Raw genomic sequence first — 17,394 nt, 5'->3', positions numbered from 1 at the left:
TTGGGTTAAAGTTGGAGATATGTGGCTTGTTTAAAAGTAAAAATTATTAAGAAAAAAATCAATTAGGTTCATTTCAGAGCCAGTTGAAAAGAATTGCATGTGTGTTTGGGGTGTGTGTGTGTGTGTGTAAAGGCAACTAATCAAACCTATCAAGGATACACGTTAGATTGCTCAGGTGTGGTCCACTGTGTACACGGAACTCGTTATATTCAGTGGCAGTAGGTAAGCGCCAGTCAGAGCAGCTCTCAGGTGCTGGCCAACATCATGGACGCATCCTGCTGCCACGTCTATCTGTTCTCCCGAACGTGAGTGGCAGCCGGTTCGACCAATCAATCGCGACTACGCGGTGACCGCCTTACTGTCATCCAATAGGAGTCGGCGATGGGCGGGACTTAAATCCTGACACTGAATCAGTCGCAGGAGGAAACTAAACAGTAGTTTTATCACCGCGCCGGAGACATGTGTGGTGAGTGTGAGAACGAGAAATATATCATATAAATTCATTAAACATGTATTTGGTAAAAGCTGGGAACGCACCGGCGTTTCTTCAAGTGTTCGGGGTTTATTTAATTATCTATTAATAGCTGTCTGTAACACCTTGGATGGATGTTAGCATGCTAGCAATATATATATATATATATATTTTTTTTTTTTTTACCTCAGCGACAACTGCGCGAGCGCACCGGATTAACATATTTTTTATTATTATTTACATGAATACATAATTAAATATAAATTCCTGTCACGTAATATCATTAAGGCGAGGATTAAATGAAGATGTTGGATACTTTTGAGTGTAAAAGATGCTAGTCTTTTAAATGGTTGTTTAATTTCCGCGGTATTAGTGGTAATTTTTTGTTTGTTTTTTAATGAAATATTTATTTTCCACCTTTTTTACTTTCAAAGCCAAGTTTTGTTCATTTGAAACCTACATCTGCATCACGTTTGCGTTATAGTCTTCTACGCTAGTTGCTTTGTCGGGCCTGATTCCAAATCACCACGTCTCTGACTATAGAGTGCACTGGAGACTGTGTAGACGCAGTATAATCGGGCACTATGTAGTCCGCCTAGATAGGGACTAACAAGTGGTTTGAGACGCAGCCGCGGACGCTCACCTTTTCATTCATTCCTATGCCGGATGTGAGTAAACTCGTGTCTGCTGTGTGTCTCAGGCTTTATTAATTACAACCGGGTGACTTTCAAAGAGGACAAAAACACATGAACACCCCGTGTCCCCATGTCTTTGTTTTTATGTCCTTTTCCAGATGACATACTGCTATTCTACGACATGTCTCAAGTGACTTTGCCCTAAAAAGCAGGAAATCTCTATTTAAGCTTCTTTTTTTTTTTTCTTCACATATACAATTTCTCAAGCTTCTTAAACAATTTCCACACCAAACATTTATGATGAATGTGTTTTTGATTCTGTCTCACTGTCACAAAAGTGCTTCTATATACAAATTTATGTAACGAAAGACCCAAATGTTCGAAAATGTAATTGCTTGTACACAATAATGACCCTTAAACAGCAAAAAATAAAAGCTGCTTTTTTTATTATTAATAAAAAATGATTAATGAATAATCTATCTATCTATCTATCTATCTATCTATCTATCTATCTATCTATCTATCTATCTATCTATCTATCTATCTATCTATCTATTTTTACAGTAAGTATATCATTTTATATATAATACATTATTTATAATCATGTATATTATATATAATTTTGTATAGAAAGTATAAAACTAGAGAGCCACGCACAGCCTTCTTGTGCTTTTATTATTAAAGGTTTACGCAAACTGACAGTCGTGATCTCAAGTGATCTGGAGGTGATTTTCGTTTTCTTTTTTATTATTATAAAGAGCCCTTTTGTTTCCTCTACAAAAGATTAATAAAAGGGTCCTTTTTTTTTTTTTTTTTTTTACAATAAAAAGGAAAATTATTGAATTGCTGAATTTACACAAGAAAGTAAAAACAATCGTTGTTTGATGTTTATACAGACTGAAAGTAATGCTCAAGTTCATTACGATGCATCAAAAAGCTCATAAACACCTTTTGTAACAGCTTGTGTCATTTTTCTAATTGCATCTTTATTGGTCGAGGCAGGACCGTTTGTTTGTTGCACAATCTGTAAAACGGAAGTACAGGCTCAGTGGTTAGGATGTTGAACTTACTGTATGATCGTAAGGTTGTGAGTTCAAATACCGGCTCGGAAAAGCTTCCACTGCTGGGGCATTAATCAAGGTAACACGTTTTCTAAGGTGCTCAGTTGTATTAAAGCGAATGGCATAAATGCATAACTGATATTTATAAAAAAAAAAAAAAAGAAATGTAGAAATGTGCGTCAGCGTTGCACTTTACAGGATGTACCCGAGTCCACTGAGGTCACATCTTTACAATCACCTGATGTTCATATGAGTGTTCATTCATTAATTTGTAAAGAAAAGCTTCATGGTTAAGGCCATAGTGTGGTCTTTGTTCCACCAGGTTTGCTCACGTAGTGCAGCTTTTCCCCCCTTTTTCATAACACGTTGCAACAGTATGAATTGACTTTCCTCATCTGCAGCTGCTCGTATGTAATGCTATCTGAGTGAGTAGTTACAGTTTGCAATGGTGCCTGTGTAACAAAACAAAGAATGCAAAATTTGTAATTTTAGTTTTTTTCCATTTCAGCACTGTTTTGATCCCACAGACTCTCAGCGTTTCACAAAGCCAAGCCTTGTGTGTGTGTGTTCGGTATGTCTTACACACGCATCAGTGTGTGTTGTGTTGAACTCTGCTGAATGCTGCTTCTGTTCGGTCATTTCCATACTCCGAGCCATACTCCCAGACAGTTCTGCGTTTTGTTTTCTTCATTAATTTTTTTGGGAAGGGAGACGGGGGGGGGGGGGAAGAGCCATTAATTAATAGATGAATCATTTATGATCATTATTATCCTCTCTTAATTAAGTTTCAACGGTAGCCCTTCATGCTACTGAATGAGCACAAGTGAAAGGGAGTAAATGTTGGATTATTTCTGGTGATCTTTCTCTGGAATATACACTCTATGGGGGTGTAGTCCAACATAGTTATATGATAAAGCTTTGAAAACTATTACAAAAAATATTAAACAGAATAAGAACAATGAGTTCTCCCAAACACTAAACAGAGAAACCAGTTCTTCAAACCCTTGTTTTTTTTCTTTGTCAGACAAAACTATTTTATCTCTGTTCTTCCTCATGTGAGGGTTGACGTTTTCCTCACACCCGAGCATGTGTCTATTACGGAGGTGTGTGTGTGGTTGGTGATGGTTGGTCCCTGATTGTATTGTCTAGATACTGATATTAGTCTGATATGGACCTGATATGGCCAAGGTCTGCTTGTATCTCGACACTGGAAGACCTTCAGCAGAATCTATTGCTGATAATCTGTTGCTATTCTATTGGAGGTTCAAAAGACTGTGATTGCTCACTAGTATAAATGTTTTATTTATAAAAAATATACAAAAAATGAGTTGTACACTATATGAGGGGTCGGGGCCGTGGTGGACACCTGAACATAGGGTTGGTATATGCTGTTTGAACATTCCACAGATAGTTTACAGCAGTCACATTTGCGGTTATTATAAACCTAAACACTTCAGGGAAGCTGCTCCGATGGTTTGTGGTGCCGTCGTCATTCCCATTAATCTCAAAGGTGTTCAGTAGGGTTGAGGTCAGAGCTCTACAGCAGGCAGGATCTTCCATTCCAAACCATGTAAACCATATCTTCATGGAGCTGGCTTTGTTTACAGGGCAGGTTTGGGTTTCATATTTCAATTCAGCTACATGCTCCTGCATCCAATGACAGTCAATACCAGTGTGTGACTCCACCTTTGTGGTAGCAGTTTAGGAAAAAACCATACTTGAAAAAAGTCAGGTGTCCCAGATAATTTGTCTATACAGTGCGTGTACAGTAGGCACGGGACAGAATTATTTGCGCTACAGAATGTTGAAAGATTTGTAGGGCAGCCAGAAGGTTTATTGTAAAGCATTGTATATACATGCACTTTTCTTCACATCTAAAAACAATCCAGCATCAAGACACGTGTTTGTCATAATCAGGATTTTTCTTTTTTTTTGGTATGAGGAAATGCAAAACTCTCTCTGGCATTTCATTTTATGACAATGAAAAATATCAAAATAACCTTGATTTAAAGTCGCACCCTTCTTTAATAAACAATGTACTGATTTGGTTGGATCTTTGTTTTACAATAATCAATTCTTTTTTGTATCTGAAGTCCTGTATGGTGACTGAGTGTATCGTCTGATGCTTACTATTAAAAACCGAAGAGCTTTTTTACTTTAAGATCTGAGAGATCTTCATTCATTCTCTTTCCATAGGAATATTTGCGTATCTCAACTATCACGTCCCTCGCACTCGGCGTGAGATCCTTGAGGTCCTGATCAAAGGCCTGCAACGACTGGAGTACCGCGGGTACGACTCGGCAGGTAAACGAACACATCACTGTTTTTGTGGAGACGAATGGTGATATTGTGCAGACACTAAAGTGTGTGTGTGTGTGTGTGTGTTATCTGATCAGGTGTGGGCATCGATGGAGGAAACAGTAAGGACTGGGAGAGCAATGCCAAGAGCATCCAGCTCATCAAACAGAGCGGCAAAGTCAAGGCCCTGGATGAGGAGATCCACAGTGAGATAATGGTTTTCATATCAGAGTGAAATTTGTTTGTTTGTTTGGTTTTTTTTTGCTGAGTTTAACATTGTGTGACTTTTACAGAGCAGCAGGACATCGATCTTGATGTCGAGTTTGACGTCCACCTCGGTATCGCGCACACTCGCTGGGCCACACACGGCGTTCCCAGTCCTGTTAACAGTCATCCACATAGATCCGACAAACACAACGGTGGGTCATATTGAAATTGTAGGTGCTAAATAAAGTGACGCACAATATCGTTTGTGCGATTAGACAGCATTTTAAACGCATCAGCATCACTCCTAATTCCTGTTACACTGCCGCATAAAAATACTGACATTAACTTCTGGTATTCACTCAATAACAAGACAAGGAATATTTAATTCCTCTGTGTTTTTCTTTTTTTGTGTCTGAATCTGAATTTCTTCTGAAATGCTTTTTTTTTCCTCATCAGAGTTCATTGTCATTCATAATGGAATCATTACCAACTACAAAGACCTGAGGAAGTTCCTGGTAGGTTAAGACTCTCAACTCATCATTTCCTCGTTTTTTTTTTTAGGTTAGAATGCGAGAATTCCGTCTTCAATTGAGCTAAATATGAAAGTTTCTTCAGCAAACTTCAGAAGGTGGTGTTCCTGTTGACACGCTCCGATTTATATATTAAATTTTGCCTTTCTAAACTTTGTACAACTTCGATTTAAGGAAGCTTTAACAGGCTTATACTCTCAAGCTGTGAGCATGATAAATAAGAATCATAAGAATAGAATACTGACCTTTTATGGATCATTAAATTCTAAAAGCAGACCATTGCAGAAACAAAAAAGTTTTACACGTTGAACATAACAAGGTGACTAAAAACAGAGGTAAATGGATTTAAATTCCATAAATATAACAAATAATTTGATTGTAGCTATTAGAACACACACTTTTTGATGTTTAACTTCTTATGATAATTAAGGTTATGGTTCTGGAGGTTACTGGAGCTCCATTTCACATTTGGTCTCCATTTTGCTGTCATTAGAAGGATCCACTATTTTTGGGAAGATGTTCCACAAGGTTTTGGAATGGGCTTTTGTGCTCGATCAGCCACAAGGTTGAGGTCAGAGCTCTATAACAGGTCACAAGTCATTGTCGTGACGATGGAACATGTTCGGGGCTGTAGTTTGATTTGAAATGGCTGGAAAAGTCTGATGTCCCAATACTTTTGCAAAAAAAAACCCTCCATCTTTCATATTCACATTGTAGAGTATTAATTTGATCTAAGACAGAATTTGTCTTTGCCCCCACCCTCCAGGAAAGTAAAGGTTATGAGTTTGAGTCCGAGACTGACACAGAGACCATCGCTAAACTGGTGAAGTACATGTACGACAACCGCGACAACGACGAGATTAGCTTTGCAACGCTCGTCGAGCAGGTCACCCAGCAGCTGGTAAACATTAATTCTTTCACTTTTTATCACAGTGAGTTATTTTTAACATGTTAAACACCGGTCTGTGTAATTTAGAACAAAACATTTCACTCTCTATGAATGTGTTTGTGACAAATAGAATTTACATCTGATTGATTTGATTATAGGAGGGAGCCTTCGCCCTGGTGTTCAAGAGCGTGCACTACCCTGGAGAGGCTGTGGGAACGAGGTACTTCTCCGAACAAAATTCATCGTGAAGTGCTTATGAGCAATTAAAGTCCAAAGTTATTTTGAGGTGGTGATTCTAACATACAAGGATCCTCAGGATGATGTAATGATTGGCTTTGTGTTCCCCTACAGGAGAGGAAGTCCCCTGCTGATGGGTGTAAAAAGCGACCACAAGCTCTCAGCAGATCACATTCCTATCCTCTACCGCTCAGGTGAGAGTCACATGCGAGACGTCTACCCAGAAATCAGATTTCGTAATGAAATTCTCGATTCTGATTGGTCAGGCTGTGTGGAATCATTTATCCAGTTTGGCACGGCTCTCTCTCTCTCTCTCTCTCTCTCTGTAGTGTTTCTATAGCATCTCATTTCACACAATTAACAGCCTGTAAATGAACGAGAGGAAAACTTGTACATTTTATCTATTTATAGTTGTATAGTTATAATTTCACTACAACTTTTTTTTTTTTTTTTTTTTATTTATTTATAGAAATGCTAATGGGGATTTTCTGTGCCATAACAGAAATAGAACATGTCTTTGCTGGAACATAATGAACACCAGGGTGGTAAAAGTGGCTCAGTGTTGCACCAGGCCACATCACACATCCCTGTCGTTGATTGTTTTCTTGTAACAGCACAACATCAAGCAAACTCTTTTTTTCTTGTAGCTGGTAAAGACAAGAAGAGCTGTGGTGGGCCTCTAAACAGGATGGACCAGGACACCTGCCTGTTTCCTGTGGACGAGAAAGCTGTTGAGTACTACTTCGCCTCTGATGCCAGGTCTGTTCCCATTCTACCACCTCCTCTTACGGTTTACTGTTGAAGTTACTCTGATTAACATAGACAACTATTACAAATAGATTATAGTTCAAATGATGCCCACACATCTAAAATTTGACACAAAAAAGCTTAAAAAACGCAGCTAATATTATTACCGTAGCTGCTTTGTGGTGTCTAGTCTTCAGTTTGTAAAAAGTATTGTGTTTTATTTATTTATTTAAGTCTAAAAATATTTTGTTCCGAAACTGATTGAATTATTGGCCGACAATTGAGCAAAAAAATATTTGGCGTGATTATTTTGATGTTTTGAATAAACGATGTAATGTGTGTTGGAGTCTGGGCCTGACTCGTGTTTTAACGTTGTCGTCCTGTTTTCATCTTTATGCGAAATGTTTTTATAACGTTTTTCCCCTTGTTCTTTGGATTTGTAACAGCGCCGTGATTGAGCACACGAACCAAGTAATCTTCCTGGAAGACGACGACATCGCTGCTGTGTCGGAGGGCCGCCTGTCCATCCACCGGATCAAACGGAGAGTAGGAGATCATCCGGCTCGTGCCATCCAGACCCTGCAGATGGAGCTGCAGCAGATCATGAAGGGTGAGACAGAACGGTGCAGGCACTAGGACCCTGTGTATGAAACTGTATTCAGGAATTTTTCAGCTTAAACTGAAAAAAAAGAAATGTTATTTTTAATTATAAATGACTATCTGTATGAACGCCATTTTGCATGGCAGGCCAAGTCAAAGACGCTAGTTTGGGCATCTCTCATCTAGACTATATTTCTTTGGTGATTTTCTCTCATCTCAAAAATATCCTTATGGAAAGTCTTATTTGTTTCTCGCATCATCTTCGCTTAAAGAGGGTGACGCAGCTACGATTTCTTTTTTTCGGACCTTTTTTTAGAATTCCATCATCTTGTAGATCTCTAAATACCAAAGCATCTGCCTCGTATGTGCGGCTGCATTGGATTCTGGGATACTGACATCTGAATTATCAGCAATTTTCTGTCAGTTATTTTAGCTGACAGAATATTCTTTACCATCAGGGGGCAGCACTGCACTTTGTTCTCCTCCACCTTGTCTTTCTCTTTATTATCAGAAGTGTCCATGACCTACATTTCTAATGCGACCGGCTTCCTGCATTTCGCACCTTTTCCACTCGTCCTCGTCAAGCATTCGTTAACGGGCCAAAAACTAACCTCTTTACGACGCCTCAGTGTCAGACTTCTGCTTCAAGCAGGAAAGATTGCAGGTTCTCTCATTCAAACGACTTTAAAACCTCAACACACTCTTACAAGTGATGTGTTTGGGAGTTTCTAGGTTTCTGCACGAAGGGAAATAAAATGAGGAATTGAAGACGTATTCTGGCACAGAGATCAGGTGTGACTGGGTTCAGGTTATACGGCCTGAATGAGGTTTCTTCAACACAGAGTGTTTCATTAGTGGCGTGTAGAGAGGATTTATTACTTAAACGGTCCTTATTCACATCTCAGCAATAACCGTACGAGTACAACATAGTTGTGTCATGTGAGGTTCTGATATCACATAGAGCCTCTCTCTGAAAGTTTTATATTGTATACGATAACAAATATCTGCCATTTACTTTTGACCTCCGTATTAAATTTAAAAAAGTTGCATTTTCTAATCAAAATTATGAAACTCTGATCTTTTGTTGACTCGAAAACATAAAGAAAATAAAAGCCCCTCACACAGACACACACACACACACCCTTTTGATGAATTTGTACTAGTTTCTACCCTGAATACGATCCTGTGGTTGCACCCTTTTTGCATGTTTTTGCTCCTAACCAGTGACTTTGTGTTGAAACCTGTGTGCAGGTAATTTCAGCTCTTTCATGCAGAAGGAGATCTTTGAGCAGCCAGAGTCTGTGGTCAACACCATGAGAGGCAGAGTGAACTTCGAGGACAACACGGGTGAGATGGTGCATATTAATTTGAAGGATGAAGAAATATTTAGATTTTTATTTTTTTTTTACACCCCTTTGATGTGTGTGTGTGTGTGTGTGTGTGTGTGTGTAGTGACATTAGGTGGATTGAAAGATCACATTAAGGAGATCCAGAGATGTCGGAGACTCATCCTTATCGCTTGTGGAACAAGCTATCATGCAGGAGTGGCAGTGAGTACACACACACACACACACACACACACACACACACACACACACATTCAGTCAAGCTAGCAAGAAGTGTTTTAACACAATTGTGATGGTGTGTGTATTACCGTATTTACTTTTTTCGTCTCTCAGACTCGTCAGGTGCTGGAAGAGTTAACCGAGCTGCCCGTCATGGTGGAACTAGCCAGTGACTTCCTGGATCGCAACACACCCGTCTTCCGGGATGATGTGTGCTTTTTCATTAGCCAGTCAGGTCAGGAAAGTGTACAATCAAAAGTGTTGCAATTATATTACCTTTAAGAAAGTGTCCAAAATGTTTTTTGTTATGGTTATGGTTCAGGTGAAACAGCAGACAGTCTGATGGCATTGCGGTACTGTAAGGAGCGTGGCGCCCTCACCGTGGGCATCACTAACACCGTGGGCAGCTCCATCTCCCGCGAGACCGATTGCGGAGTCCACATCAACGCCGGGCCTGAAATCGGGGTGGCCAGCACCAAGGTGTTTTTTTTTTACACTCTTTTTATAAGCACACATTATTTAAGTCGATCACGTAGTTACGTAAGCAGATTTACGAACCGAATCTCGCCTTGTGAAACTACAAAACAAGTTTTTTTTTTTCCCCCCCTTTAAACTAATAAGGAAATATATTGTAGATATAAAGCACATTGTAATGAACAGTTTCGATTTGAGTGGACTCACAACTTAGAACTCATTACAGCCCATGAGGATTTTATCAGATAGATTCGTTAGCACAGGAATGGGAGCGTGAACAGGTGTTTTCGGCGCGAGCCACAAAGCTCAGGACTGCAAGCAGGCGAACAGCTGCCAGGTTGTGAAATTACAGCTCTGGCCGCATCGGAAGCGTTTTACAAGCGGTCGTATGTATAATGAGTTTTTGTTCGATAGCAGATATGATGCCATATTTGGTTCGGTTCATGCTCATAAACGTTTGAAATAAAATTTTTATAAATCTAACATTAAAATGCTTTATCATGCATGTGGGATGAAAGAGGCATTAAACAGGGGTTCTGTGCATCTTCAGCAACATTCCCCAGAGACGTATTCATGATCAGATCAAAATTCGGTAAATAGTCCGTAATTGCATACTAGGCTGATTTTCAGAAAATCAAACAGCAGCGACTTTTTGGTGACGAATCTGTCATACTCATTTCTCATTATAGGGCCTCTACCAGACGAAGGTCTGAGAATTGCATACAGAGCAGCTCTCTGAGTGTCCCATCTTAGCATCAGTCAGTGTATAAATCCATTCATTCATATCCTTCCCCCAAGCGCTAATCTGGTTGCCAGATTGAGGCTGTGAAAGCTATTACATGGTGTGTATCAGAAATGTAACCTGTTCACTGTGTCTTCTGGATTATAATTTCCTTTTGTTTGGTGTGGTCAGTTTAAAAGTGTTTTTAGGATAGACCATGTCTGGACATAATCATATGATATACAGTATTCATCGTGTATCATCTCAAAATATTCTTCGTGCAGCTTGACAAAAAGCTTTTAATTCAGTCTTAAAATCGTTATAATAGCAAATGCAGAAATTGTGAAACCTGAAAGAGCATGAAAAGCATGAGCGAACAAAGGAAGGGAAACGATACGATAAGTAGGAGGAAGATGATGGTCCAGCCATATGTTTATGTGGGCTAGAGGTTGTGCGGAAGTGACTTGGAACGGATTTGGCCACAGTTGTGTTAGACGATATTTTTGTGTGTTGCTTTTGTTCAGCAGGCTTGTAGGAACCATGTTGTGTGTGAATATATTTACTTACACTGTTGCCCCGTGTGTGTGTGTGTGTGTTTCGCAGGCGTACACCAGTCAATTTGTGGCCCTCATCATGTTCGCCCTGCTTATGTGCTCAGACAGAATCTCCATGCAGCCAAGGAGGCGGGAAATCATTCAGGGCCTCAAAGTGCTGCCAGGTAAACATCGTCTCTCGCACTCTTTCTCCGTCTTTCTCTTAGAAACACTTCATAAGGGTCAATTAACTGCAGTTACCTTGAACATGGTGCTTTTGAGTTTTTAGATTCACTTTTGGAACGTAAAAAAAGTTTTCCTTAGAAGCCACTAATACATAATTCTCCTAAACTCATGAGAGTTCAGCCAGAGTAGGAAGCCATTTTACTCCTGATTGTTTTTGTTTGTTTTTATTCAGTGTTTGGCGTCATTGTTTTGATACGTGAGTGTGTGTGTGTGTGTGAGTGCACAGTTTTCGCTTGTACAGAATAAATGGATTTTTGTTTCTGTCAAAACGAAACCCTGTACAATCGAATTGCGCAAGCCGGTTAGTTTTTAGTTGTATACTGTGTTTAACAAAAGACGTCGTCACAAAGAATTAATATAAATCCCTTATTAACAAGCAAATGGTGAGAAACGCTCCATGAGATGATGCAAGAAAGACGCATAGATAAGACGCAGTTTGTGTAAAACACCGAAACCAAGAGTAATCATCAGTTTCTGAAACCAAGTCATCTTCAATCCCTGAAACCAAGACTCGTCTTAAATAGCTAAAAAAAAAAAAAAAAAAAACTCGTCTTGAGTCCCTGAAATTGCCCAAAGAACTTGGCAAAGCTGTTACTTTAGCTCTTCACGAGCGTCTCCATGGTGTCCTCATTCCGTGATTCTGCGACGATGGCAAGAACATTTGGCTTCAATTTGAGAAGAAATTTAATAAAATAATAGAAAAGGCAAACATAAGATTTCCCTTTAGTTATTAAAGCTGAGGTGATATCAGGACACTGACCTCATGCTGCTGATGGGCCATATCTGTCCTCAGGGAAGTGTGTGTGTGTGTGTCGGGGTCTACAGCTCTGACCATTTCTGTTAGACTTTTCTACTGCTCACAAGTAACTGCTGAAAGACTTAAATTTTCATACTGCCTTCACACACACACACACACACACACACACACACACACACACAGCTCAAAACTGCTGATGCTGTCAATAACAGGAGTGTGTGTTTGTATAAGGTAAATTATTTGCATCAGAATGCTTATAGTTGTGTGTTTGTGTACCAAGCACAAGTGGTTTGTTTTCGGTTCAGCATCAGAACGATCCTCAATGAGGATTAGACTGTTAATGGACTTTCATTGTGGCTTTGTGGCTCAGTAGGCACTACCACTTTTCACAAAAGATCTCGACCGAATGAATGGGAACAAAGGCGAGGCAAGGTTTTTTTATTTTTTTATTTTATTCATTACACAGTTATTGTCATTGGCAACTTGCAGCACTCATACACTCTAAAGGGAAAAATTTATGAGAGGATCATGGGAATGTGCAGATGGTGTTTTTTCTTTTTTTTTTTTTTTTTTAATGCCATTGTGTGAGGTTTTGTGTCTCCAGCAGTGGAGCAGGAAAATATAACGAGTCTCGTACAGTTTTTAGACGCCGCGTTGACAATGATTCGTTTGAATTTTAGTCGCATTTAGCTGGCGTATATATTGTATGTTGGTTGCTATGGTATTGAAACAGCTGGAAACACAGTGTATTGTGGAACAGTTTAAATTATTGTCCTTGTAAATTGGTTTTCGTTACAAGTTTCTTTCCCACGAAAGAACCCAATGACCGAAGCAATTCACATTAATCCGTAAAAAAAAAAGTCACATTTCCAGATCCTGGTGAGAAGATACCGAACTTAAATAATCCAGCTTTGTTTTATGAACATCCCATCGCACATTTAGACCCCGTTTCCATTTATAATAACTGGGAAGATGTTTCACTAGATTTTTGGGTGTTCTTGAGGAGATAATTTAACCACAATGGTGCGAGTAATGTCTGGTACCGATGTAGCTGAGGTGAGTAGGTCTGGGGTGTAGTCAGCATTTCATGCTACCGGATCCAAACATGCTTTTCTTGCTTTGTGTAGACCTAATCAAGGATGTGCTGAGTCTGGATGAGGAGATCCAGAAGCTGGCCACTGAGCTGTACCAGCAGAAGAGCGTGCTCATCATGGGCCGAGGCTACCACTACGCCACCTGCCTGGAGGGGGCGCTGGTGAGACTCAGACGGCACCTTTTCCCTCATTTCCCATTCTGTATATCCTCTACACAGCAACCCTCCTCTTCATAGTAGCTTTCATTCCCCTTCAGTATCAATGACCAAACAGACGGCTTATCGCTCTCACGCTAACACGGAATACCGAAGACTCCCTTAATTCCCTCCTGGCGAGGTTTTCCATGCGGCACATAATCATTTTCAGTTGTGACGTTACGCTCATCGAGAGAAACTTGCTCAGACCTTCGATCCCTCAAGGTCAAAGAGTGGCACACGCACATTGTTTTAGTAGCAAATTTTATTATTGGAGATTATCGATTGATTTACATGCAGTGTGTTTGTTACACCACCGAGAGGAGGCTGCAGTAAAGCAGAGCACTGTGCATGCTCATCCGGGAGCTCATCCCACAAAAATGCATCCACCAGCTCAAAAACAACTCGTGACTCCCCTCTCGCGTGACATCGCTGTCCTTTTAATGCACAACACACCGATAGAGGACCTGTTTAACGTTCCGTGTTTGGGTTCTGAAGGCGAGCTGAGAAAGTGCTTTGTCTCATGGGGACAGCAACTTTGTCAGCCTAACAGAAGTGCCAAAACGGTAGCATATTATCAGATACTTAGCTGAATTTGAGAATCTTACACTTTATTTTCCACATGTATTGTTTCTGATTGTTTAGAAATCTTATTACAAATCGGGTTTGTTTTCATAGCACACACTTATATTTGATATTTCAGATCAATTTTAGATGCAAGTGAAAAACCTAACCCTGTGTGTGTGTGTGTGTGTGTGTGTGTGTGTGTGTGTGTGTGTGTGTATTTCAGAAAATTAAAGAGATTACCTACATGCACTCGGAGGGCATCCTGGCAGGAGAGCTGAAGCACGGCCCCCTAGCTTTGGTGGACAAACTCATGCCTGTTATAATGATCATCATGAGAGATCACACGTACATCAAGTGCCAAAATGCTCTGCAGCAAGTGGTGGCAAGACAGGTCTGAGTTTCTCTCTCTCTCTCTCTCTCTCTCTCTCTCTCTCTCTCTCTCTCTCTCTCTCTCTCTCTCTCTCTCTCTCTCTCTTTCTCTCTCTCTCTCTCATAATATATATATATACACACACACACACACACACACTCAATAGGCATCACATTATGACCACATGCCTAATATTGTGTTGGTCCCCTTTTGCTGCTAAAACCGTTCTAAAACATCGATCATCAACAGCATGAACTTATTCAGCAGTTTGAGCTACAGGAGTTTGAATGTTGGATCAGACCACACATACCAGCCTTCACTCCCCACGTGCATCAACGAGCCTCTGTTTTGGACTGTTGTCTTATTCCAGGATACACTTATGATTGTAGAAATATATTTTTTTGCACTTTACTAAACAACAGTCACAGTTCCAGTTCTCTTAACTCCTCTTCTTTGCTGATTCGGGTGTAACCTGTATCGTGTCGTGTTTTCAGGGTCGTCCCATAGTGATCTGCGACAAGGACGACTACGAGACCATAAAGAGCTCGAGCCGTACCATTAAAGTGCCACACTGCGTGGACTGCCTGCAGGGGGTCCTCAGTGTCATCCCGCTCCAGCTGTTGTCCTTCCACCTGGCCGTGCTCAGGGGATTTGATGTAAGGAAATGTTTAACTATTTAACGTAACTATAGACACAGTAATGTGGGGGGAAAAATGCTTCAAATGTTTAAAAGGCACCAAATTTATATATTTGTTTTGCTAGTCTTTTTGACTTCAACAGAAGTCCCAAAAAATATTACCAGAAAAATCATTACGGAACAGTTGCCCCGCAATCTAATAGTGGGAGAAGAAAAAAAAAAAGACCAGATATTTTTCTGCACCACACCCACTGTTCATTCTTAAGTTCAGTATTTGAATTTAATTGAACGTATGTATTAAATACGTGGTTCCATTTCTTTTCTCAATGCAGGTGGATTGCCCAAGGAACTTGGCAAAGTCGGTGACAGTGGAGTAAAGCCTTTGGGTGTCAACAACCTTCAGAATGTGACCTTTAAAAACACACATATATAAATATATCTATATGTACTGGAAGTAAAGAAAATCAGATTTCTACAGCAATTCTGTTTCAAAATCTTTTTACCTTGTTCCCTTCTGAACCTCCATGTGAGGAGTAGCAGCTTGTTGATTGTATCGTCCTTTTTGTTGGTGGTGGCGGGGTGTGGGGCGGCCATCTTTAACATACGCATATCCTCCGCGTTCCGTCACGTGATGCCAGACGTTTTCTTTCATCCTCCAAACCAATCTGACACCAAAACTAAAAAAATAATTTGTCTTCCGGTGTTCTGTTGCACGACACGTCGAATTTACCATACGCAGTCTTATCAGTGACGATTCTCTATACGCGGATACGTAATTTATATCGCAATCGATTCTATTTATTGCAGCGGTGAAATGTGTGAATCCGAACGGTGATCCCGTCTTTTCGTCATCGAGTTCTCATTAGTTACTGAAGTCCTGGATGCAGGTTTTTTTTCTTTCTGATTTCTGTATTTTACTTGACCTCAGCAGCATTGTTACTCAAGTCGCTTGTTACTGTTACTTTTTATACGCGTGATTTAAAAAAAATATATACTAAACTACACCCGGTGTTACCACGGCACCTTCGAATATAACGGTGTACATTGATTTTCTATATCAGCAGCTCTGAGAGTAGTTTATACCAATGGTTTTTGTTTGTTTCATTTCTATCGCAACAGCTCATTTTTAAGCTAAAATTTAAGTCGTCTTGTAAGGAGATGTTGGGATCAAATTTATGGAAGGGGTCTCCATTGTCAGCACTTTGTAACAGGGTTATTTTTCCACCATGAGCAGTTCTTCAGAACAGAGGAGTTCAAGAGCGTCCCTTAAATAATCTGCCGGGTTTTTGCTTTGTTTGCATTTGTTTAAAAAAATTTTTTTTTTTCTTTTACTTAAACAAAACAAAAAAAAGAAAGTACACCGCTACTCCACATCGCACCACCTTCCTTCTGTTTGAGTGATACCACGGGACCATATGCTTGTTTGTGTGTTGTTGTTTTTTTTTTTTTTTACTGGTATATTCTTTATTACTGCAATGTATAAATTTCTAAATGATCTCATCTTGTGATTTTGTCTCGAAGGATCAGGCAGATTTAAACCTGAAGTATCTGCATATACATGAAGATTCTGAGTGCTTCTCAGGCCCTTGTAGACCTTTCTGACGGTAAACTTCGTTCTACCACCGAGTTAAAATCATGTCAGGTCTGCATTACTTCCAAACCTTTTTCTATTCATTTATAATTATTTCTGTTTCCTCACAGTTTGCTTTTTTATTTGAGCCATTTATTTGGAGTCAGGTTGGGGTGATTATGCATTTCCTCTTAACACCCACCATACATTTACAGAACAGAAGGGGGAAAAAACACGTTGCTGCTGAATCTCTTGTAACAGGAGCTTTTAAAACCTTATTTCCTGATTCAGATGGCGGTTGCTGAATTAAGCCATTGTGTTTTGAATGTGGTTATGGGATTTTATGTACAACCCGAGTAGTTGCAATAAAATGGTCAATGTTTATTTGGTTGCTCTTGTCTGAGTTTTTTTTTTTATTATTATTATTTCTAATTAAGTAGATCTACACTTTAGGATCACTTTTGGGGCTTTTAGATTTGTCTTGCAGCTTGTTTTTAACTTTAAAAATAAAAATTTCATTAATTAAAAAAAATGCCATATGCCTGTATGGTTGTTCCCACAAAGTTGGAGGAAATCAGTTCTATATAGTGTCGACAGACTGGTTCAAGGTGGAGGTTGGACTGTGTCAAGGATCGGCTCTGGGCCCTTTCCTTTTTGCAGTGGTGATGGACAGGTTGATGGACGAGGTCAGGCAGGAGTCTCTATTGACTATGGTATTTGCAGATGATATTGTGATTTGTGGTGAGAGTAGGGCGCAGCCGGAAGTAGAAGAAGAAGATGATGAGTGTCTCTGGATGCGGTAGCATGAATTTTCACCTTCACTTGAACTTGGAGACCCAAACCTGTTTCAGCATGTCATAGACCTATGAGATATGCTTTACATGGTTTGAAGTGGAAGATCTGCTATAAAATGACCTCAACCCTATTGAAATCCTTTTGGGATGAATGTGAACACTGACTGCACCCCAGACCTCCTCTCCTCACCTACAT

At 39.8% G+C, this 17,394-nt stretch overlaps 1 protein-coding gene across 1 annotated transcript; it reads left to right on the top strand.

Moving 5' to 3' along the window:
- The first annotated feature begins 147 nt into the window (after nt 1-147).
- Nucleotides 148-16,788, top strand: LOC310733143 (glutamine--fructose-6-phosphate aminotransferase [isomerizing] 1). The gene is made up of 19 exons (XM_083554140.1): nt 148-466; nt 4,365-4,472; nt 4,565-4,672; nt 4,760-4,885; nt 5,130-5,188; nt 5,970-6,104; nt 6,251-6,312; nt 6,444-6,523; nt 6,977-7,088; nt 7,523-7,686; nt 8,928-9,023; nt 9,129-9,226; nt 9,356-9,476; nt 9,564-9,721; nt 11,040-11,154; nt 13,100-13,227; nt 14,051-14,218; nt 14,692-14,853; nt 15,167-16,788. Exons 1-19 carry the CDS (start codon nt 460-462, stop codon nt 15,209-15,211), a joined length of 2,052 nt encoding a protein of 683 aa, XP_083410266.1. The 5' UTR covers nt 148-459; the 3' UTR covers nt 15,212-16,788.
- Nucleotides 16,789-17,394: the final 606 nt, after the last annotated feature.

This window comes from Silurus aristotelis (genome assembly GCF_946808225.1).
Source record: "Silurus aristotelis genome assembly, chromosome: 11".
NCBI classification, from domain to species: Eukaryota; Metazoa; Chordata; class Actinopteri; order Siluriformes; family Siluridae; genus Silurus; species Silurus aristotelis.
Note: the sequence above shows the minus strand (reverse complement) of the source record. Positions and strands in the feature narration are given on the sequence as shown.

Coding starts and splice junctions, on each gene's coding strand:
- LOC310733143 (XM_083554140.1), top strand. Junction 5,189..5,969: donor AAGACCTGAGGAAGTTCCTG/GTAGGTTAAGAC, acceptor CCCACCCTCCAG/GAAAGTAAAGGTTATGAGTT. Junction 6,105..6,250: donor AGCAGGTCACCCAGCAGCTG/GTAAACATTAAT, acceptor ATTTGATTATAG/GAGGGAGCCTTCGCCCTGGT.